This window comes from Balaenoptera acutorostrata, chromosome 18 (assembly GCF_949987535.1).
Source record: "Balaenoptera acutorostrata chromosome 18, mBalAcu1.1, whole genome shotgun sequence".
Lineage (NCBI taxonomy): Eukaryota > Metazoa > Chordata > Mammalia > Artiodactyla > Balaenopteridae > Balaenoptera > Balaenoptera acutorostrata.
Window position 1 is genome coordinate 33,393,302 of NC_080081.1, and position 24,836 is coordinate 33,418,137.

Sequence of the window (24,836 nt, forward strand, 5' to 3'; positions counted from 1 at the left end):
ATATCTGACCACCATTATTGGGCATATAAAATGCCTTCTAGTAGACTTCACAGATGATTATTAATTTAAAAATTGTAAGGTGTCTTGGTATTTGTGTTATGACATTTAAATTCAAAATTTATAGTTAGAAAAATACTCACCAATATAACAACTAATCAAAATATTTATAAGCCACATGTTTAAAATGCCTTAAAGAATTATGAAAGCTCCAAAATTTAAATCATAATAGAGTATATAATATTTATTTTGTAACAAAATAGATAAAACCAAATATTTGCACTTTATGTAGTTTGATTATTGTGATAATTTGTTAATTTAACATTCAGTTAAAATAAACTTTAAATTAGCTATTTAAAAAATGTCAAGTACATGATTAAGACAAACTTTGTTCATCAGAAAAAGACCTTCAGGAGTAAATAATGATAGAGCAAATCCATCCAAAACACTAGGTCTTCATTTTTTGTGTCTTAGACCACTCAGGTGCTTCTTTTTTGGTCTGTAAAAAAAAGGAAAAAAAAACACAAACAAACAAAAAGAAGAAGAAGAAAAGAAAATTAAGTAAATTGCTTATAAGGAGGAGAAGAGAGACGATTCAAAGAACTAAGTACCTATATACATTGGGGATTTTTATGTAAAATTATAGTAAATAATTGCTTTTTGTAATTCAGAAAGAGACTTAAGGGCAAAGATTTTGTCTTTTGTCAGAAATAATCTCCCACCTGGTACGTCTATTAAAAAAAATACACAGCTGTGTTTTCTGGCTTAAATCCTATATTTAATATATTCTACAGAGGCGAGTATTTTATGAATTGATTCTATTTTCAAATAAAATTATAAAAAAATCAAGGGCACAGCTTCTTTTTAGTTGTCTTATCTATCTACATATAGATACTCATTCCCTCAATAGATATTTAGTAAAGAATTTCTAGATCCAAATCATTGTGCTTTGGGTATTCTGAATTGCTAAGTGTTTACCAGAGTACTTCTTGGGTTTACTGCTCAATCATTTCAATGTAAAAGAGCCTGGCTATATAGAGTAGTAACAAAAGAGCAGGGAAGGTAGACTGTGATAAAGCGCTCACAACTCCCTATATAAGATACTGATGCCAATCAAAACATCTTATTTTATATAATATAATAAATCAAATATGCAATTACTCCTTTCCCACTGATATCTCCTTAAAACTATGAAGAACCACATTCCTAAATATATATACATTGGCATATAGATAAGTATGATAAGTTACAATTTTATCTTTTTCATATGCCATAGCTGATGCACAAAATGTTAGAAGTGGCATCAATGATCAGCTCCTCTTGCCCTTAGCCATGCCCTTGGGCAGCTTCAATTACCACCAAATACACCAGTAGACCCTCCACCTTCTTCCTCCAACCCCATCTGTATAACCATAGCTCTAACTTGAGCTACAAATACTTTTACATGATGCCTAAAGGCAACTAAAATTCAGTATGTCAAAATGAACTCCCCCAATCCGCCATATTCTCTGTCTTGGTGAATGGTACCATATTTTGTTCAGTCATCTAAACCAGAAATGTTTGATTCCTCTTCATCTTAGATTTCTTTTTTTCCACTTGCTACGTTCATTCTAAACAGTCCCTAACATTTGTAGAAATATCTTTTAAACTCCTTATTCTGCTTCTATCTTCACCCCAAAAGGCTTACCTTGGGCCCTCATAATTTCTGGCTTCACTCCTGCAAGAATTTCCTACTTCTGATTTGGCTTTCTCGTCTATTATGTTCATCACCCACAATCCCTCCAAGCTTATCTTTCTAAAATGCAAATCTGCATTAAAACACTTCAGTAGTTTTTCTTTAATAGAAAGTCCAAAGTTCTTAGTATTAAAGGTGAAAGAAGCTTCCAGGGTAAAATAAGGAAATCATAGGGAAAAGCCAGGTGCTATCTTCCAAGAGAATTCAAAGGTGACAGGGCCTAACCAAATCCAAAAGAAACCAAAGTACAAACCAGAACACTAGCTGATCTGCCAGAGGAGCACTAAGTTCCATTTTGAGAAACTGTGATCTTCACTAAGTCATAATGTAAACTGGTTTTCTTAACTGTGGCTCGTGGACAAAAATATATGAAAGCAACTTCTACAGATCAAGCAAAAGGCATAGAATTTGTATATCTGCATTCTCTCAATCAGCTGATACTAAAAGTTCTTTTACTACTATGTATGTATAGTAGAAGGTAAATAAAACTTTTGATATTAAAAGGGAATCTTAAGACTCATAAAGGACAGTACAAGCATTTTAATGGTAGACTGTCCTTCCTGACTACTTCAATCTGTGTCTGGTCCATTGCAGACCATCCGCCCTCCATCCCCTCCTCCCGGTACCTTCTTTCTTCAGATGTGTTAGTGAAGTAGCTTTGCCACAGTCGAGTATACCTCTGTCCTGGGGATTAACTGCTTTTCCTCTTCATAAATTGACTTTTCAGTAGCCACTTAAAATTAGTTTCACAGCTTGTCCCATAGGTCTAATGTATATTCCTTATTCCTAGGTTATTTGCGGGGGGGGGACTTCACTATCACTGTCATGTTCAAACTACATTTAATTTAGAAGATAGGGCCCTTTAGGATCTGGTCCAGGCCTACTTCTCTAACCCTATCTCTTGACACTCTATTACATGAACTAAATTACTTGTAGTTGAGATTAGTTTTATAGTAATTTATTGAATACCTACTATGTATCAGGTCTTTGTGTTAGGCTGTACGGATATAAAAATGAGTAAGACCCTATGACAGAGCCTGGTGGTTGCCTAGATTACGTCTATTTTCCCCCTTTCAATAACAGAACTCTGATTTCATTATGAGAGTAATGGGCTCATCCAGTGAAAAACTACATTTATCAGCCTCCCTTGCTGCTAGGTGTGGCCAAGTGACTAAATTCTGACCAATGGGATATAAATAGAAGATGTTGGGTAGAACTTACAGAAAAATGCCTTTAGGAAAGGAGATGGTATTTCCCCCCATTTCCTCTTGCTTCCTGCTTGGAATGCAGATGTGATGGCTTAGGCTACAGCAGCTATCATGTGATTCTGAGGACAGGCCACACACCAAGGATGGTTTGAAGAGAAAGGCAGAAGAAACCTAGGTCCTTGATGACTTCAAAGGGCCACATACTAGCCCTGAAAAGCTTATCTTCAGGCTTTTATCTGAGAGCCAGAACAATCTACTTAAGTCACTGAACTAGCAGTGGAACATAATTCCTAGACACTGACTCTAATCCTTAAGTAAGTTATAGCATTTGTTTCATGTTGTATTTTCTGCACATAGGAAAAGTGTCTGGCATGCAGTAGGTGCTCAATGACATGCTTCCTTTGTTGTTGTTGTTTTTTTTTTTTTTTTTTTTTTGTAGCTGGAGCACAGTACAGAATAATGGGTTAAAGTACAGGCTCTGGAATAAAACAGGCTCCAGCCATTTATCTATAAACTCGGGCAAGTTGATGACCACTCAGTTACTTCACACAGAATATGGGGAGAATAAAAACTAATGGTGCTGGATATTCTGGGTACCCTCACACCTGCTGTGCCTCGGGATGCTGTCAGTGGTGGCTTACGGTTTCTGATTAGGTTCAGTCAATGAGCTGCAGAGTGGGCTTGTGGGTCAGAGGAGAAAGAAGTTGGGATGTCTATTCTCCAGCTCCTTCTTTGCTTGGCCATAGTTTGGTAGTAGTAAATTCTTCTGTAGAAGACCAAAGTTTCCTACGAAGGCTCTAATTCCTCTCTTTGCCCCTTGAGACCTAGGAGTGGTTATAACTTTGCATAGTTACTAAGCCTAACATGTTCATTATCACCTGTTGGTTTCTACCTCCTTGTTTCTCCTGTAGGGGTGTTTCTCACTCCCTCCAATTTATCCCTCCATCTGCCTCGTCTTTCTCCTCCACCACCACCTTTGCTACCTTCTTAATTTCTGTCTGAATTGATATCAAAGTCTGTTGGCTCTTTCTTTCCATCCTTCCTCTAGTTCATCTTTCACTGTTGCTGTCCAGGTCTGAAAATACAAACGTGACCCTCACAGTATTTTGTACTTGCTTCCTATTTGGTATTTATCACACATGTTATATGATACACGGTTTCCATGATCAGACTCTGAGGCACTCTAGGGCAGGGGCCCTGGGCCTGGAATAAGGCTTGAATAAACGAATAGCTTCAAAAGAATGTGCCAGAGACTCAAAAGACAATTCCATAAGAGGTACTGCAAAACGCTTTGAGATACAGCATGGAAGAACCTCGAGGATGTTATGCTAAGTGAAATAAGCCAGTCCCAAAAAGACAAATATGGTATGATGCCACCTATGAGGTATCCAAAACAGTCAATTTCATAGAAATTCAACGTAGAGTGGTGGGTTGCCAGGGGCTACAGAGGTAGGGGGGGAAGAAGGGGAGGCGTTGCTCGATGGATACAGAGTTCCAGTTTGCAAGATGAAAAAGTTATGAAGACCCGTCTCACAACAATATGAATATACTTAATACTACTAAACTGTACACTTAAAAATGGGTAAAATGGTAAATTGTATATGTTTTTTATCACAATAAAAAACAAACAAACAAACAAAAACCCAAGAGCTTTTTAAAAAAATGTTTTGAAAAAAAGCAGCAATACTGAAAAAGTGTATTGTTTCCAATGTGAGCTACCTGGACTTCGCTGTTAAAGAAAGTTACATATTTTATTAGATATTTTACATTCTAAAATAGAAAAAACAAAAAGAGTAATAGGACCTCATTACCTACATATTTAATAGCAAAGCAAGTTTCTACCGGAATCTATTTTTACCTGGGTATAATGTCATTTAAAATTTCCTCAGTTTTAAGATAATGATGAGATCTAGCAAAATTCAGCTGCTCAGGGCTTCCCTGGTGGCGCAGTGGTTGAGAATCTGCCTGCTAATGCAGGGGACACGGGTTCGAGCCCTGGTCTGGGAGGATCCCACATGCCGCAGAGCGGCTGGGCCCGTGAGCCACAATTGCTGAGCCTGCGCGTCTGGAGCCTGTGCCCCGCGACGGGAGGGGCCGCGATAGAGAAAGGCCCGCGCACCGCGATGAAGAGCGGTCCCCGCACCGCGATGAAGAGTGGCCCCCGCTTTCCGCAACTGGAGAAAGCCCTCGCACGAACCGAAGGCCCAACACAGCCAAAAATAAATAAATAAATAAATAAATAAATAAGAAAATCCTTAAAAAAAAAAAAAAAAAATTCAGCTGCTCAAAAACCTTGAGCATTTGGTTTTACTTCTTTCAGGTCTTTATTTAAGTGTCGTCTTCTCAGGGAGGCCATCCCTCCCTATTCTTCACCCACCGACCACCCTGTTTTATTTTTTCTCCATAGCATTTGTCATTTTTTCACTTTCTCTACAATTTATTTTTTGGTTTGTTTGTTGGTTTACAGTCTAATCTCCACAAAAGAATGTAAGCTTCATGGAGGCAGGAAGTTTTATACCCTACTGCCTCTAACAGTGCTTGGCATAAAGGAGGTGCTCAATAAACATTTTTTTTTCTTTTTTTTTTTGGTGGCCATGCCATGTGGCTTGCAGGATCTTAGTTCCCCGACCAGGGATTGAACCTAGCACACCACAGTGAAAGTGCCGAGTCCTAACCACTGGACTTCCAGGGAACTCCCAATAAACTTTTTAAATGAATGAATGAATGTTGTTTGGGTTTACTATTACAGACGCCTCTCAGTTCAATTTAAATCTGGACATAAGCCTCATGAGAGTCTATATTCAAGAGTTGCCCCTATGTAATGTGAAAGAAAATGCCACTCCAGTAATGTAATAATATGGCTCCAACTAATCAGGTAACACTGCCCTTTATAAGCATAGTGGGCAGTATTTATGATTCTAAGTAACACTGCAATTATTGAGTGGAAATGAAAATAACCAATAAGATATGAAAATAGCATATTCTGTTGTACGAACTCAAGATATGTTCAATCTTTCTATTGGTAAAGTTCTGTTCTCAGTCACATTACGGTCTGAAACTCAGGTTACCTGCAATTACATTAGGATAGAATAGGTCAACTTCTCATCTACATCAATATCTATGTCTAAACACTACCAAAATTCAAACAAATTCCATGGAGATAATAATGATTCTGGAAAGTTGATTTCTGATTCTCGTGAGACATACATTCTTCATTTCTAGATATTTTGTCAGTAAGGTACTATCCATTAGTGACGGCCCGAAGTTCCAGCCACTGGAAGTTTCTAAGCCTTTACCAACTCCTGATTAGTACTGAGCAACTAGCATTAAGATAGATCACAGATTGGCAAACTATGATCCATGGTCTGTTTTTGTATGGATTGCCTGCTAAGAATGGATTTAACATTTTTAAAGAAAGGTAAAACCAAACAAAATATGCAATAGAGATGGTATGTGCCTCATAAAACCTAGAATATTTACTGTCTTGCCCTTTAAGGAAAAATTTGCCATCTCCTGTTAGATGACTGTTAAATAAAGTGGGCACAAAAATTCAGATACACAGTTAACTGCTTTTTATTTTGGTAATTCCACTTCTTTACCTACTTAAACAGTAGTGTTTCTTTTATGTTACTATCTCAAAGTTATTTACCCTTTCTACCCATAAGATGGTGCTTTGGGTAAAAAATTTTCTTGTGCCTATTCAGTTTTTTTTGGCCACGCTGTACGGCATGTGGGATCTTAGCTCCCCGACCAGGGGTCGAACCCATGCCCACTGCACTGGGAGCGTGGAGTCTTAACCACTGGACCACCAAGGAAGTCCCATGTCTATGCAGTTATTAACAGAGTTAATATTTTAACTGAGGAGGGCCCTATTTTCTGACTATTTCACACTTCTGTTTTTTTTTTTTTTAATTTAAGACTTTCATAGGTTCCATGGTATGAAACCCTTTTCATAATATATTTTTCATACACACACACACACACACACACACACACACACACACACACACACACACACATATATATATGACATGATATTAGACATACAAATTACTTAAAAGTGAGTGTTTATATTGGGAACATTGCTTTAATTTTTATGTGCTGGTTTAGATTAATTATATTTGTAATTTTATAAAGAAACAGCACAAATTAGTGGTGTTAACAGGCCCTGAAGTAAATTGTATTCCAGATGTAGGAAAGAGCTCAGAGGGCTGTGATAAAAACAAATGACAGGATTAACTGGAAACCAACCAGAAGTAATTTACTGTTCTAATGTGATTTGGGAGATAAATAACTGATAAGATGGGTACTTTTGTGTCATCCATAAGCAGGCAACTAAAACATTAATATATAACTTGGGGATTATAGCATATTGAGAAAGAATGCTGACTGATAAATGCAGACATAATAAGCCTGGTGGATTATTCCTGGAATCTAGAAAAAGAGCTAGAAATTAAGAATCTATTAGTGTTCAACCAGTGCCACTTTTCTAAAGAAAAGAAATACTATGTCTAGTAGATATAATTACTTGTTTTTTAAAAAAAACGATATAAGCTAAGAATTGAGGAAATAAATATTTATGATTCCTCAGAGGCAGGGTCCAACTAAAATGTGTCTAAGAGAGCTGACCCAGATTTCCTACCAACAAAGTGACAAAAAGAGAAACTGCCCCAGATCATTCAGCCCTCACGGCTCTACTTCCACGCTCACTAAAAAATTCCTTATTTCTAATTTAGCTTAGAGCTATATTACACCGGGAAGAGGCTGCAATTAGTATTCCTGAGACTCGAAATTGAAAAATTATTTTTAAAAATGTAAATGTACATAGCTAGCTATCTTGAGGTCTGAGCATGTTCTGGTCAGATAAATCTAGATTCAACATGAAAAAGTGAGACCAGGGACTTCCCTGGTGGTCCAGTGGTTAAGAATCTGCCTTCCAATGTAGGGGATGCGGGTTTGATACCTGGTCGGGGAACTAAGATCCCACATGCTGTGGGGCAACTAAGCCTGCGTGCTCCGGAGCCCGTGCGCCACAACTAGAGAGAAGCCCGGGCGCTGCAACGAAGAGCCCGCGTGTCGCAGCTAAGACACGATGCAGCCAAATAAATAAATAAATATTAAAAAAAAAAAAAAGAAGAAAAGAGAAAGTGAGACCAGAGCTTCAAAACAAATGTGACAAAGCGTTAGAGGTATGAAGAGCAATTGGTTCCCTCAGTTCCTAGACATGGCTGGAGCCCCTTTAATCTACCAGCAAAGTTCATTTACCTCATTTACCTTATAGCATTTGTATGGCAAAGTTCATTTGCCATACAAATGCTACACTTTTCTATGTGTGTTATAATGTGAGAAATGTGGGGTGGCACAGAGTTAGGACATGCTCTGTGGTAATGCTACCCCAGGGCAGCACCCTGTGTCTTAAGACATCCAATGAATTGTATTCATTATATTAAGTATATTACAAATAACTGCTAAATAATAAAGTTATAAACTTTTCTTTATGAATAATGAGAAACACTGCTTTTTATAACCTATCAATTTAAATTTTAAAAAATTTTTTGGTAAAGTACATATAACATAAAATTTACCATCTTAACCATTTTTTTTTTTTTATCTTAACCATCTTTAAGCGTACAGTTCAGTGCCATTGAGTATGTTCACATTGCTGTGCTACCATCACCACCATCCATCCACAGAAGTCTTTTCATCTTGTATAACTGAAACTCTTCACACATTAGACAATAACTCCCCATTCCGCCTGGTCCCTGGTAACCACCATTCTAATTCCACCATTCAAATTCCATTTGAATTTGACTACTCTAGGTATATCCTATCCACTGTATTTTCCTTTTTTCCTAAGGAAAAGTGTTAAGTGGCGAAATGACTGAAGTCAGGCATAAGAATGTAGTAAGAGAGGAATAAAGTCTAGATTATTAAACATCCTAGTTTTGAATAATGAAAAGGAACACAAATTAGAAAACGTTTTGTGACTATTATACTCTCTGCCCTTGGAATTTCTCACTCTTTAACCCTTATTGTCCTTGTCAAATCCTAGACATTCTTCAAGGTCAACCTCAAATACTTTCTTTTCCTGGAGTCCATCAACATCACATTATCTCTTCTTTCTTTGAATTTCCACAGCAGTTTATATTTCCTTTAAAGTAGTTTGTATTTCCTTCCAAGACCATGGTCTTGGAAGTTGCTGCTTTCACTCTCCCTGGAGTTTGTTTAGTTCAACACTAAAGTTCCCCACACAGTTCAGAGTTTTAATGGCTAAGACGATAACTAAATTGGGGAGGCAAATAAATGTTGTTGTTTTTTTTTTTAATGCTATGTTACCAGATATTTATTGAGTACCTGCTTTGATCATGTGCTATGTAAGGCAATGGGAACACAGCTTCTATCCTCAAAGCACTTACATTCTGTGGTTCAATTTAGTCTTTGTTGGTGCATCAAATGCCTGAAAAACAATCCTCCCACATCTGTGATTTCAACAGCCAGAGCTTTTCTATAAAATACACCTTTTGGGGTTGTCTTCTTATGTAAATATCACATGAACACTGCAAAACGTTCATATGATTATACAAATATGGAAAGAAAAATGTCTCAAGCTTTTATGCCTCCCCTTCCTCCTCTGTAACACAGCTCTACCTTCACCCCACTGCCCATTTAACAGGGGCTTTGTGTGTTTTCCTCGTATTTTCAGTGCACATATAAACACGCATCCATCTATCCATCCCTCTATCACTGAATTTAATATCAGGGAAAAATACCAACAGCAAATAATATCAGCCAAAAGATCTGGAAGTAAATTAGAAATGTTTCCATTTTAGCTATAAAACCATAAGATTATGTAATGATTAGATCTTATTTTCAAATATTTGCACCATAAATTCCTTATTGACAAGATGAGAGAAAAATGTAAGAAAAGCACTATTATGGAAAATTGAAAATACTCAAAATAATAACCATAAAAATTATGATGCCTTAAGAGAATCATGGATGTTAGTATAAAAGAAGTCCAGCCCTCATTTCATGTAATCTCCCTCCTAATTTTATAGATAAGACCCAGTTCAGGGCATTTAAATGACTCGCCCCAGGTGACCTAGTCAGTTCCCATTCCTAATTCTGCAGTATTAGCACATAGTCTTGATTTGACTGGTTTACAGCACTATATCTGAGTTTTCATTAGGATGTAGCTGAGATCATACCTTTTTTGAAAAATTTTCTCTTGTATACAAAAGATAGTTCATTATAGAAAAAAAAAAAAGAAAATACAGATAAGTATAAAGAAGGAAATAAAAACTACCCAATTAATACTTCATATTTCAAATCTTCTTCATTTTCTTTTCATTGCAGAACCTTATCTCGAGATATTGGAGAAATCTGTTACTTATGTACCGGTGACAGTTAGGATTTCAGGATATCAGAATCAGGTTACCAAGCTAAAGTCAGAAATGTAGGAGGTCAGGGTCAGAAGGAATAGTTCATTGCTTGGAACAGAGAAGGGTCAGAAAAGCAGATCAGGGAGTGTGATAGGCTTTAAGTATGTAGCTGTATCTTGCGGTTTTCCACCAATCCAACGTTTTCCATTAGCATCTATGTATTCAGTCTGCTCTCTTCTTGTAGATTATAATATAATAATAGATACATCATACTGTCTGTCACAATCTTAGCCGACTTTCTGAGGGAAACTTGCCTAGCCGTGGCCCTTCTGAATAAATAGCCCTAGGCAACTTTCTTTGGTACCACGTGACCCCTGGTCACAGGTAAGGGCAGCCATTCAGTAGGCTGGCTAATAACCTTAACTAGTCTTGCCACCAGGGGTATCTGCCAACAAGGAGGAGCTGGGCCAGTTAAACTTGCTTTTGGAAAATGCAGGGAGAACTAGGTTATAAGAGAGGAGATTAGGGAAAGGATGCATAGAAATACGTCTCAGGACAAGGGGCTGTGAGCACGTTGATGAGGAAGTAAGCAGACAACAGGAGAGAAACATGGGGAAGCTGAAGTACCACTAGAGGAAAAGGTCCATGTACTCAGCTGTGGAAATCCACAGAGCTGCCTTGTACCCAGGCTGGTCAATCTAGATTTCCTGTGTTCTCCATCCTGTTAGCTCAGTCTTTATTGCCACAAGGAGCCTTATGATAATTATCCCTTATTTCATTTAGATTGTAACTCTGTCATTTTTTTAAAAAAAGGAGGTTGAACTATGTAATCACCAAGCAAGCTCTCACATCTCATTGATCTTGAGTAGCATGTTCTGAATGTATAATGAAACAGCTTAGATCAGAAGTTCCCATACTTGACCGATTATTATAATCATCTAGGGAGTTAAAAAAAGATTAAGATTCTGGGGACTCACTGAATCAGAATATCGTACAGAAAATCTTTCTGGTTTTGAGTCTCTATGTTCAGATGGTAGAAATGTTCCTTCTGAGAAATTAAGGTATGGAGGGGAAACCATATTGAAGTAAAGGGCACTATTTAATAAGGTTACTCCTATTTCGATTCTGTTGCCTTTTAATTCTTATTACTTGTTAAAACATCATTTTCAATATTTCCTAATTTATTTTCTATTTTAATCCAAATTTTTCTAATTTCTTGTTCTTCGACTCATTTCCGGGCACATACATTTTTACCTAATAATGCATTTCAGTTTTTCAGTTTATGTTAATACGATTGGTTTTATACTTTATAAGAAAACTCAGAGCAAAATATATTATTTTACAAATAAGAGGGGGCGGGTGATATTTTGCATCCCTTTGATTCTTATGTAAATTTTAAAATGACAAAAACAGGGAATTCTGGTTGGCATTTGCACTGCCGAGGGCCCAGGGTGCAACCCCTTGGCTGGGACTAAGAGCCTGCAAGCCACGTGGCATGGCCAAAACAAAAACAAACAAACTTCTTTATGCTTATCTGTATTTTTCTTTTTTTTTTTCTACAGTAAACTTTCTTTTATATACAACAGAAAAATTTTCAAACGAGGTATGACCTCAGCTACATCCTACTGAAAACTGAGAGATCGTGCTGTAAACCAGTCAAATCAAGACTGTCTTTCTGATTCATTTGTAAGTCGTCCCTGGAGACTGGCGGAGGACAGTGCTAGAGTAACGCTAATTCCTGGGCAAGTCCGATATGTTAACGAGAAATATAAACCCCAACTACCAACTGTTAAGATAGGTAACATATACATTCAGAAAAAGGATACATACAGACCTTTTAAAGTTAGTTTGAAACCACTATGAGAGGAAAGAAATTTAAGTAAAATCTATTTAGCGAAAATAAGAGACACTAACATTCTAAGTTAATTTTTATTGTACTTACAAAGAGTGTTGGTTTGGGTATAAATACATTGTCTTCATGTTCTCTAGGCACATTCAAAGTCTTTGATTTCTGATTTTCTGTCACATTTTTGGATTCCGTTTTAGTAAAAAGTAAGTTGTCCTCAGAACGCTTACTACGCATATTAATGATAATCTGTTTCATTGCTGCCAATTCCTGTTGTGTATGAAAAGAGAAGATGGCAAGTATGATTTTAACAAGCAGACTCATAATGCTGATGTTAAAATATTTATTTTTACTCTTGAAGTAGAAAAAACATTTGAAGCAATTACTACATTATATAAACGAGGAAAGTTGTGAAAAACAACATATTAATATTCAATAATTATGCACATGAATCTCATAGTCATTAATAACGTTAAATGATAAATATATCATTCCAAAGGGGAAAGGGGGTAGGGATAAATTAGGAGCATGGGTTTAACAGACACATACTATTATACATAAAAGAGATAAGCAACAAGGACTTACTGAACAGCATAAAGAAATATATTCAATATCTTGGAAAATAATCTGAAAAAACGTATGTATAAATGACTCACTTTGCTGTACACTTGAAACTAACACGGTATTGTCAACTATACTTCAATTAAAAAAAGTATTATTCTGTAGCCTAGTGGTTCCCAAATTTTTCTGCATATTGTAATCACCTGTGGAGCTTCAAAAACAACTGATGCCTGTGTCCCACGCCCAGAGACTGTGAGATAATTGGGCTGGGGTGTGGCCTTGGCTCTGAAATTTTTTAAAGATCCCCAGGTGATTCTAACAAATTTGGGAACCAGGGGCATGGCTACTTTCCCCCATAGTTTCTCTACACATGCTTGATAAGCAGATTATTTAGGCACTTAACTTCTTCTCTTCTACCTCTTAAACTATTCCATTTCCTTTTGAAGTCTTACATGAAGATGCAAGGGAAAAAGAGTCCAAAAATTTTTTTCTTGCCTATTAATCAGCAGTTCAAACAGTAAGTTTAATATAGCTTCAGGATTTCTTTAACCATGTTATTCCCAGATCACAGACATAGAAAACAAACTTAAGGTTACCAAAAGGGAAAGGAGGCAGGGAGGGATAAATTGGGAATTTGGGATTAACAGATACAGACTACTATATATAAAATAGATTAACAACAAGGATCGACTGTATACCACAGGGAACTGTCTTCAATATCTTGTAATAAACTGTAAGGGAAAAGAGTCTGAAAAAGAATATATATATATAAAACTGAATCACTTTGCTATACACCTGAAACATTGTAAATCAACTATACTTCAGTAAAAACAAAACAAAACAAAACATATTATTCCCTCTTCTTTTACAAATGAAAACCTGAGTTAGCTTTATCAGTCGTTGTTTGAACTAAGAATTCATTATGCTGAACTTCTTGAAGAACCTGGATCAAAATTTCCACTCATTCCCTCTTCCAAGTCTTTTTTGTCTTTTATTTTCCCCCATAGTCAAACCTTTAGCAACAAACACTAACTAGTGGATATTTATGCTTAATTACTAAATTGATTCAATCAAACACAAGAATATGGAGAGAGGGCGGACTGAACTCTCCTTTACCTTATTATCTGTACAACAGTGGTAGGCTCTGTTGGTGGTAATTTTTTCCTATTATTTTATTGCATCTTCATGCCAAGACACAAAAGTTAGGGCGACAGAAAGATGTTCTGCTCCCTTCTACTAATCTGTTTATAGACATCAGCTCTGTGTCAGAGCAAGTTCCTACAGGCCTTTTTTTTTCTGGCTGTCATTAGTTCTATTTAGAACCATCTAGCTTGAGTGGGTATTTTAAAACAGAGCTGTTGAGTTTAAGCCACAGAGTCTTAATAAACCTCAGGGCCAAGAGAGGAGCTGGAAGAAACGGTGCCAGAATCCACTTTCTCATTCTGCAGGACTGAGGCTGGCTTGGCCAATGCACATGAGGATGTGTCTACCTTCAGAAACTGCCAATCTGATATACTTTTATTTGACCCTTTTGAGGACTCTCATTGCTTTTGAGATTGTTACTTCATTTACATGCTTCCCTTTAGTGAAGTATATACTACTGATTTAATGTTAAACATGTCTTGTGTTATGGTAGATTTCAGCTCCTGTTCTACTTACCACACGATAAGTAGAAGGGAGAGGGGAGATGACGGTCTCTCAGCCTATCAAAAAAACACTTTTTATCTGAAAGAACCTCTTTTTACTAGCCGTAACTTTTGTGCCTTGGCATGAAGAGAAAATAAAATAACAGGAAAAAATTTCCTCTAACACAACCTACCACTCTATTACAGATAAGTAAGGTCAAGGGGATCATACCTCCTGGCAGAAGGGAAGGGAGGGAGAGCAAGGATAAGGAGGGAGAAAAGGAAGGAGTTGGTGGGGTACCAGGCAGAGGGCTTTGGCTCCTAAGTGCCCAAGAGGAGGCCATAGTTTTGTTGCTTTTTGGCTTCACCTGCTGCTCGTATAGGAACAGTTACGGGAAACAGATCACCCCTGATGCTGGTCAGGAGACAGAAGGGAAATTCACAGGTTTTTGCTTTATTTAGACTAGGATCACCCCAACTTAGGGTGCTGTCACAGTACCACTTTTGTTCATCTGATAGTATTATACAGTGTTAGCACGGTTTTTGAAATCTAAGTAAAGAACACTGAAATAGCAACAGAATTCTGTAAAATTCCTATTAGGATAATACACAGCTACAATGGACACCAAAATAACATGCAGAACAATTCTGTTCAGTTTTATTATGTTTGATCATATAGATGATCTGTTTTCTATCAATTGTAAATTTGAACAAAGAAAATTCCACTTTAACATCAAATAGTATCCACGATAACCACCACAGACTGAGCACACAGAAAGCCAAGCATAGGTAGTGGAGATATTTTAGCATGAGGTTAGAAGTCAAAGACACATCTATTCCTGACTCTGTTATTAACTGTGTAAACTTAAGCAATCTACTCTGATTGAATGAGCTTCAGTTTCCTAACTGATAAAATGTATGTCTGTGTTACCTTTTTGGATTTTTGCCAGTCTGATAAGTGTTTGGGTATGTTTATTTTGCATTTCTCCTACTGTAAGGGTGGGCAGCTTTTCAGTTGTTTAAGGGTGTTTCCTTTTTTGTTGATATCCTTGGCTCATTTTTCTACTGGGTGATTGGTCATTTTCTTTTACATTTCGAGGTGCTCTTTACATGGTAGAGACGTTAGCTCTTGTCTGTAATGTGAATGGCAGTTTTTCTTCCCTTTTAATCTTTTACTTGACTTTGTTTATGCTTTTTATTTTGTTTTGTTTTTTTCCTATGCAAAACTTTCTGGTTGTGATGTAGCTGAATAGTCCTTAATTTTATGGCCTTCCCATGTTTTCTTCTTCCATTTTCCTCAAGTTACTTTATGGTTTCTTTTTCTTTTCTTTTTCAAACATTTAGATCTTTGATCTGTTTGAAGTTTATCCTGGCTTATGGTGAAAGGTGTGGATTCAGCATTTCTCCCCCCTTGGCTATTCTGTAATAACAACATCATGTACTAAACAGACAATTTTTTCCTCTGATTTGAGATGTTATCTTTATCATATACTGAATTTCCGTAAGTATATGATTTATTTCTGGACTTTTAAACTCTATTCCAATTGTCTATTCATGCACCCATGTCACACTGTTTTAACGTTTAATGATTGAGGGGTTTTTTGGGCTATGTTCTTAGGGATAGGGGTGGGTTTACGTTGAATTAAAAAAACAACAACTTAGAACTGGCTTTTATGATACTGAATCTTCCATACCATGAAAATATTTTAATATTTCTTTTACCTACATTTTTGGCATAAATTGTTCTTCCCTAGTTGATGTTACTATTACAATGAAATGTTTGTGATTCACAAAATCCCAATTTGCAAATTGACAAAGGAAACAAAAATAAACCAGCATAACATACAAGAACTAGAAAAACTTGTCACTACAAAATGGGATCCTTTGTTAGGATTAAGTCTTCTTGAAATCTGGCTTGGTCCTTACCATGTTCTCTTGTCTGCCTCCTGACTGCTGGCTCCACCTCCTATTAAGAGTCTGCTCTTATTGTTTGGACTTGACTTTCACATGTCATTTCTCTAGCTTTTGGTTCTGCTTTTCTCTGTTCTCTAACTGTCCTTCTGTGATTGGTCAGCAGGGTTATTTGTACTACTGTTTAATGATGTATAAATACTGTTCACTGCAGAACAGAGAGTGTGATTAGGTCCACAGAAAAGGAACCTGTGATGTTCAAAGGAAAATGTTTCAGGTATCAAGTTCAACTGGATTCTTTTTCTTACATTGCATCTATCGCTCAAAATCATGCCATTTACTTAGATTCCTACTTGGGCCTTGACTTTCTCATAGAGATTTTTTCCCCCTTCTTCTTAAGAGTTCTTGCCTTTTTTTCCCTCACTGATGGAACTAGTATATGTCTTTTTCCATATTACCTAAGATTATCTAGCTTCTAAATCATACTGTTTGCTGGGATCAGTTTTGTACTGACTTCTTTCAAGACTGCTGCACAGTTGTTATTCTGAAATTTCTTTTTATTGCACATCTTGGCATGATCCATTATTTCTTGCATCGCTCTCTTTTTGTCGTTTGATGGCAAACAATCTAGTAATTTCATGAGAGAGGGTACTGTGGTAAAGTACTGTGCTTCCCTTCAGAACTTTGATGGTGTTACATCTCTATCTTCTAAAGTCAAATTTCTGGGAACTATGAGGCCAAGCTGATCTTTATTTCTTTGCAGGTATTTTATTTCTCTCTGGAATTGTTGATATTGTTTAGCTTTTCCCTGTTAATTTCTGTCTTCTTACCTTTTTCTAAGCTTTAGGAGAGTTCACTGGCTTTTCCTGACATCCTTCTACTGGCATTTTTACTTACTTATAATAACTTCATGATTTGATTTTAGCAATTTTTGAAAACACCAGAAACTTTTTCTGTATACTGCTTATTTTCTGTATATACTACTTCCTCAAATCTTTCTGAAGAAACTAATTACAATACTTTGTAAGTTCTTTTCTGTTACAGAAATTTTTGTTTTCTTTGGAGAAGGGAGTCAGTTTCTCTGTTTATTGTGATTTTTCCCTTTTGTGCTATTAATTTTCTTCCAGTTTCTGACGGTCTTTGGTTGTATGTTCCAGTTTATGAATGAAGGAACAGATTAAATGTTTTCTTTCTGCTACCATGGGCCATTCCTCTGAATGAGACAGTTGAGTACAATCTCTGGATATGTGGATAAGAAAATCTGTCAAGCAGGCTCCACTCTAGGGTCCTCAGGTGGAAAGTAGGCTCTCTTGTCCAAAATGACAAAATGTGGAGTGTCCTAATATGCGGCCCCTTTGTTTTGGCAGTCCTAGTCTATTCCTGGCAAATGTTCCATTAATTTAGAAAGCCACTTGTCAAAATATTTTTTTTAATTCCTGCTTTTTAAAATTATAGAAGCATTACTTGTTCATTATAAAATTCAAATACAGCAAAAGTGCCATGCCTCAAATTCTTTCCTTTTACCACTTGTTTGAGACCTTTAAAAACTCTTCTATAACAGTCTGATTCATAATAATATTCATTAATTCTGATATGCTTTTATAGTGATTTTCAAAACCCTAATAGTATATATCTTATAATTCTAGTATATCAAATACATAAGACAATTACAGTAACTTCAAGAATGAAGGAAACATTCATTGAAACGAACAAATGTAGAACCGCATCTGATTACACAATTGAAACTTAAAACAAAAATAAAACAAAACAATAAAAACCACATTGCAGTACAGTACTCTTCAAAATGGAAGAGTTAAGGACATTCTTATGAAACTTCCAGATGATGATGATGATGAAGATGATGACTGTTACTATACAATCTCTATAAAAGAGATAAATTGCTCTCTTGAATCCGAAGGCACATATCTTGGCCATTTAATATAAACTATTTGCATAGAGGGTGGCATATTAAAACAGCTCAACTGCAGAGCAGCTGCTTAAGAGTACTGCATAGTTGATGCCAATAAATTGCTGAAAGTTGTAAACTCTGCAAAGATGTTGGCAAGGGGACACATAGATGGCATTTCTTGATGAAAATAGCTCTGACAAGTATAATGCAAACTATGTGCTCCACTGGAGGTTAAATGTAAGTGCTTTTCCAGAGGAATAACAATGTATCTGGCAGTCAAGTCAGAATTCTGTGCATCTTTCCTACCTGAGCTAATGCAAGGTGGAAACCAACCTTGTTTTAAACCAAGTACATCCATATTTTGGAGGTTTAAACTTCATCTAAAAGAGTATTTAAACAACATTTTATTATGGAAATTTTCAAAGATCCAAAGAGAAGAGAGCATGGCATAGTGAGCCCCCAGTTTCTATTGCCCAACTTTAATCATTATCAACATTTTGTCAGTATCATTTTTTTTTTTAATATTTTATTTATTTATTTATTTATTTATTTATTTATTTATTTATGGCTGTGTTGGGTCTTCGTTTCTGTGTGAGGGCTTTCTCCAGTTGCGGCAAGCGGGGGCCACTCTTCATCGCGGTGCGCGGGCCTCTCACTATCGCGGCCTCTCTTGTTGCGGAGCACAGGCTCCAGACGCGCAGGCTCAGTAGTTGTGGCTCACGGGCCTAGTTGCTCCGCGGCACGTGGGATCTTCCCAGACCAGGGCGCGAACCCGTGTCCCCTGCATTGGCAGGCAGATTCCCAACCCCTGCGCCACCAGGGAAGCCCAGTATCATTTTTTTTAAAACAGCTTTATTGAGATACAATTCACATACCATATTGTCATCCATTTAAAGTATACAATTTTAAAACTTTTTTTAATCACCTCAAAAAGAAACCCCGAGTCCTTGAGGAATCACTCCTCTATCCCATCTGGGCCTCAACTTCCCAACCCTAAGCAACCACTAATCGACTTTCTGTTTCTGTAGATTCCTCTGTTCTAGACATTTCAAATGAATGGAATCATATAATATGTGGTCTTTTGTGACCAGCTTCTTTTACCTAGCATAGTGTTTTCAAGGTTCATCTATGTTGTAAATCTATCAGTACTTCATTTCTTTTTATGACTAAGTAATATTCCATTGTATGGCTATACCATGTTTTGTTTATCCATTCATCAGCTGGTGAACATTTGGGTTGTTGTGAATAATGCTGCTAACATCTAACATTCATGTACAAGATTTTGTGTAGACATGTTTTCATTTCTCTTGAGTATAAACCTAGTTGTGGAATTGCTAGGCCATATGGTAACTCTATGTTTAATCATCTGAGGAACTGCCATAATGTTCTGTCAACATTGTTTTATCTACTTCCTTTCTAGTTATTTTGAAATATTTTAGAGCAGATTTCAGACCTCAGATCATTTCACTTGTAAATACTTCAGTAGAGATTTTTAACAGATAAAGATTAAAAAAAAAACACCCCACAATATCATTATCATATCTAACACTATAGCTTAAAAGAAAATGTAAATTATTTCAAAGTCATCTATCAATACTCTAAGTGCTCAATGAGAATTTTAAATTATTAATATTATCAAAGCAAATTTTTAACATAGTTCAATGTATGATTTTTGAAGAAGTAAAAATATCCTTGAATGACAATGGCACTATACTCTAAAAAATACACAAAACAGATTTTGTATGGCAAATTAACATTCATGTAGTATTTACTATGTGCCAGGCTTTGCACTAAGTATTTTACATAAAAATTTAATCCTCTCCCAAATACCAAGAGGTAGATATTACTTCAATTTTCAAGATAAGGAAACTAAGGTTTAGAAGATTTTAAGAAATACAGCCAAGGACTTCCCTGGAGGCACAGTGGTTAAGAATCCGCCTGCCAATGCAGGGGACACGGGTTCGAGCCCTGGTCCAGGATGATCCCACATGCCGTGGAGCAACTAAGTCCGTGCGCCACAACTACTGAGCCCGTGTGCCACAACTACCAAAGCCCGCACACCTAGAGTCTGTGCTCCGCAACAAGAGAAGCCACCGCAATGAGAAGCCCGTGCACCGCAACGAAGAGCAGCCTCCGCTCGCCGCAACTAGAGAAAGCCCGCGTGCAGCAATGAAGACGCAATGCGGCCAAAAATTAAAAAAAAAAAAAAAAAAAAGCCAGATTCATTAGCTATTAAGAAATGAAATCAGGATTCAAATGGGTTCAAAGCTGTCATTATTTAGACGTTATGTACACAATAATGCGGATGCCTTCTGTCAAGGCCTTTGATAGCCGCAATTTCAGGTTTGGAAGGGACCTTCAAGTTATTTAACCTCTATACAAAACAAAGCAGAACAACAATAATAACACCTGAACAAAGCAAACAAAACATGTCTCCTTATAATGTCTACCCTTAGGTTTTAATTTCAGCCTTTGGAGAGATGTACCGCAAGTCTATTTCTGCCTACTTTGAATTTCTTGTATCTCTCTGAGTCTTTTCTTCTCTAAACACCCCCAATCCATTAATTTCTCTTATGGCTGAAAAGAATTCTTTTATCATCTTGATTATTTCCCTCTGATTATCTCCTAGTATTCAAAGTTTTGGGCCTAGGACAGAATAAAGAAAGGAGTCTGGGCCAGAGCAGAGGGAAATAAGGCTTATCTACTCCTTATTCTAATGCATTGCAGATGACAAACATTTTTGGTGTCATACCCTATCTACCACTGAAAGCTTAGTGAGAGCTCAAGTGTTTGGTGAATGAGACACAACTGTGCTGTCATAGCCTAGGGGACGTAACTAATCACCTACAACATTCTTTCCTAAATTTGGATATAATCTTAAGGTCATCCTCAACAGCGAGGCAGGTAGAGGAAGCTAGCATTAACACACTGAAGTAGGCCCCTCTGAACTGAAATCTACTGCGACTGTTGACTTAAAACAGAAGTGTGGGCACCTTGATTCTGTTCTGATTGGTTTGTGCAGACCCTTTCACTCATCTGATTACTGAATAGTACCTTGGACTTCTAACTGCTTTGCCTTCTGGTATTCATGTCCTCTTGGTGCCTGGCTTTCCCTTCTATACCAGTATTCATCTAGTTGCTGTGTGGTTTCTGGCCTTTACTACTTCAGTATAATCTGATAGTTTTTGACGCATGTTCTTGTTGATTTCCGTCAACAATTTCAGACTCCAGACTCTAGCCTCCATTTTGAGCACTGATATCCAGAGCGTGAGTCACTCCAGTGCCCGTACCTTCTCCGTGTTGTATTCCCTGCCTTCCCTCAGTGTCAGCTCCTTCATACGGGATATAGATTTGTTAAGTTTAAATTAAAATACTGCCAAATAAGACCATAATCATTTCATTTCATTGTTAATAATCTCTCCTGGCCAACATATTTCCAGAGACTTATTTTAATAGCTTTGCAGTTTGTTTTGTGTGTTTCCTTATACCCTAGAATTGTTTGGTTTGTTATAAACTGCTGCTATTCTAGAAGTCATAAAAACACAGGGTTAGAAATGATAGCAAGAGGTCACTTACTTGTTCCTTACTGATAAAAAAAGGTCAGAGAAGTGTACTTACTATTTAAAAGAAAACATACCAAACTTCTAAAATGTAGTGGGGAAAATACACATTTCATTCTTTAAAAAAAAAGCAAAAACAATAACTAGAAAATGACAGGTCTATATGATACATAATAGATGTGAAAGTGTGATGTGAAAAAAGTTAAAAGAGCATATATACACAGATAAAGTATTTTTATGATGAGATAGAATGTTTCACACAAGACGGAATTTTACTTGCAGGACACAACAGAGATACTTGTAATTTTAAAGCTGATGATGAAAAGATTAAAAATGAAGCCAAAATACTTACAAAATCAAAATAATCTGACCTAGTTCTACTAAGTTTTGTATAAGTCCACATAAACATAGAGGTCCACAGAGTACAATCTAAAAACAATTTGTGTCTTTTACGCAATTCAAAATTGAGGAGAGGGAACATTCAGTTGCTGCGTCTGTCAAATGGGTATAAGACCATCGCAGAGCTCTTGGGACACTTTAGTATAACATAATTGGGCTGAAAAATTTTAAAACATTTTGGTAGGAAGAAGTTATAAAAACTCAAGATATTATTATTACTTTTATACAGTAGGTTTAGTTTTGTCATACTTAAAGTATATTTAAATTCAACATTCACAAATGAGTATTTTTTGCAATACTTTACTCCCTGAATTTCCTCAGACCTAAATTCACATACCCTTATATGGAAAAAATAAACATTCTAAAACTTTATAGGGAAAATATGACTTATACAGTATGTGTTTTAGGTTTCCACTATAATAACTGTCTTTAAAATACACATTTACATCTAGGAAATCAAAAACAAATTTGAACTTGAACAGCACCACTACGATGAGAAATGTATGAATCTGAGAAATAATTACATCTTCATTTAAAGAAAAATTAACTTACCCACACACTTTTTGTTTTTTTTAGTCATACTGACTGTTCTGACTGTAAAATTTAAGTACATATGTGTATAAGAAAATTGTGTAAAAAGGTATTCTGAAGAAAATTTCAAAATAGTTAAGTATGAACCAAAAAGAATGACACACATATAGAAATATGTAATTTGTTTGAACCCTTTATGAAGTGGATTGCCTAAGGGGCACTTGTGATGCTGAAATGTCCCTGAAACTTTCCGAGAAATCACAAAGAACACAGGCGTTAGAGTCCTGGAACATAAACATACCATAAAAGAATGATAATTATACTGTGACTTCACTTTTCAGAAACCTGGCTAACTGCAGGGTTTGTTTTCTTTTTGTTAAGTGACATTCACTGCAATAAAAGGCAAGTTATCTGGAACCATGGGAGTTAGTCCAACCAGGTAAGTGTGAGGCCTTGCACATGCTAGGCACTTAGTAAGAAGTGGTTGGTTAAATGATGGTTAAATACTAACCGAAATGCTTGTGGACCTTAAGAGAGATTATTGGCAGAAGCAGTGAGTGAAAGGGTAGAAGAATCTCAGGTGTGAGAAACAGATTTCTTATATTCCACAAATATTTACTTTTGAGGAGAGAGAATGTGAATATATTAAAGGCTGGTTTCTAATGCTTTCCATTTGACAGCTTCTAGTGCAATTATCATTGAAGACTGGAAAAGATCACAGTTAGTTTAACAAACATTCAATTGACTACTTACCAAATACTGTGCTAAAGGCTAATACACAAAGGAAAACTAGGCACTCTATTGGCAAGACAGATGCGTAATTGTGATATACAGTGATAGGAATATTAATACAAGTATTTTTAAAGTTATGGGAAAGAAGTAAAAAAAAAGATAAATTTTTCTTTATTGAGTTATGAAGGGCTTCAAAGAATAGATAACATTTGAACTGACTCTTGAAAAGGAAGGAAAAGAGGGAAGGGTCCTACATTTACTGAGTTACTGTCACATGCCAGGAATGTACTACATTGTTTAATTCTCATATAACCCTGTAAAGTAGATATTACCTTTATTTATACATGAGAAAACTGAGTTTAGAGGGGTTAAATTATTGTCTCAAGAATCCATAGCTATTAAACTGTGGGCTTTAAGTGATTATGACATGTTGGCGTAGGTTCATCATTCGTACCGAATGTCCACCCTCTGGGGAGGCTGTGCATCTGGGGGGTGGGGGGGCAGGGGGCATATGGGAAATCTCTGTACCTTCCTCTCAATTTTGCTGTGAACTTTAAACTGCTCTAAAAAATTGTCTTAAAAAAAAAAAAAAAGAATCCATAGCTATTAAGTAGCAGAGCCATCTTGCCTGTCTGACTGCTGGCTTTTCCCACAGTATTTCAAAATATAGGTGATGTAAGGAATATAAGGGTAATTCCAGCCTTAGAATTTAATAAGAGAGCTGAACAAGTATATATGTAATTCTGGGTCAATCCAGCTGTCCACCTTCTCCATGGTTACACCTAGCATGCTGAGTGTAAGCTGCTAGAGAAAAATTACACAGACTGGCACTACTACAAATATATGACATTTCATCTTGGTAATTATTTGTTTCTGTAATGTACATCACTCATTTATTACATAGCTATTTCAAACTTCTGTTTTCCTCAAAACTCTGATCCTATCATGTGTCTTGCCCATTAGAAAACAACCATTAGATGGGAACTCCCTAAATTCTTACCACCAAACCTACAAACTTACTTTGAATGTAATTTTGATTTCTCCCCTGCAAAATGGAAAAGGTGCCCCTCCTGTCTAAAGTTAAATCCCATCACTTCGCCCTGGATCTCCTCCTTTCCCAACACTTTTGCTCAATTGATTATCCTCTCTCTTTTGTACTTTCAGTGTCTCTCTCTGTTTGGTTCCTTCCTATCACCATTTAAGCCAGATACTCTCCAACTCGGGGAGGTAAAGGCCCTTGATTTCATGCTCCCTCCCTGATCACCTTATATTCTCTTATTCGAAGGGTTGCCTAGTTTTCCTTTTACTATTTTTCAACTTCTACTTATTTATCAGTTCACTGCAATCTGCCTTTGGCACCACTGAAACTGCTTTTTTTTAACATCTTGTTAAATCCAAATACCATTTTCTTTTTCATCTTTGTTCGACTTGGCCCCTTGG

General features: G+C 36.5%; 1 protein-coding gene across 3 annotated transcripts in view; it reads right to left on the minus strand.

Moving 5' to 3' along the window:
- Positions 1-233: 233 nt before the first annotated feature.
- The window catches only part of PIBF1 (progesterone immunomodulatory binding factor 1), a 201,945-nt gene continuing 177,342 nt past the window's right edge, over positions 234-24,836 (minus strand). For all 3 annotated transcript variants that reach the window (XM_007186202.2, XM_007186203.2, XM_007186201.2), the window contains exons 17-18: positions 12,265-12,438; positions 234-496 (exon numbers count right to left, since the gene is read on the minus strand). In XM_007186202.2, coding sequence (XP_007186264.2) covers positions 446-496; positions 12,265-12,438 — 225 coding nt within the window. In that variant the 3' untranslated portion in view covers positions 234-445. The remainder of the gene's footprint in view (positions 497-12,264; positions 12,439-24,836) is intronic.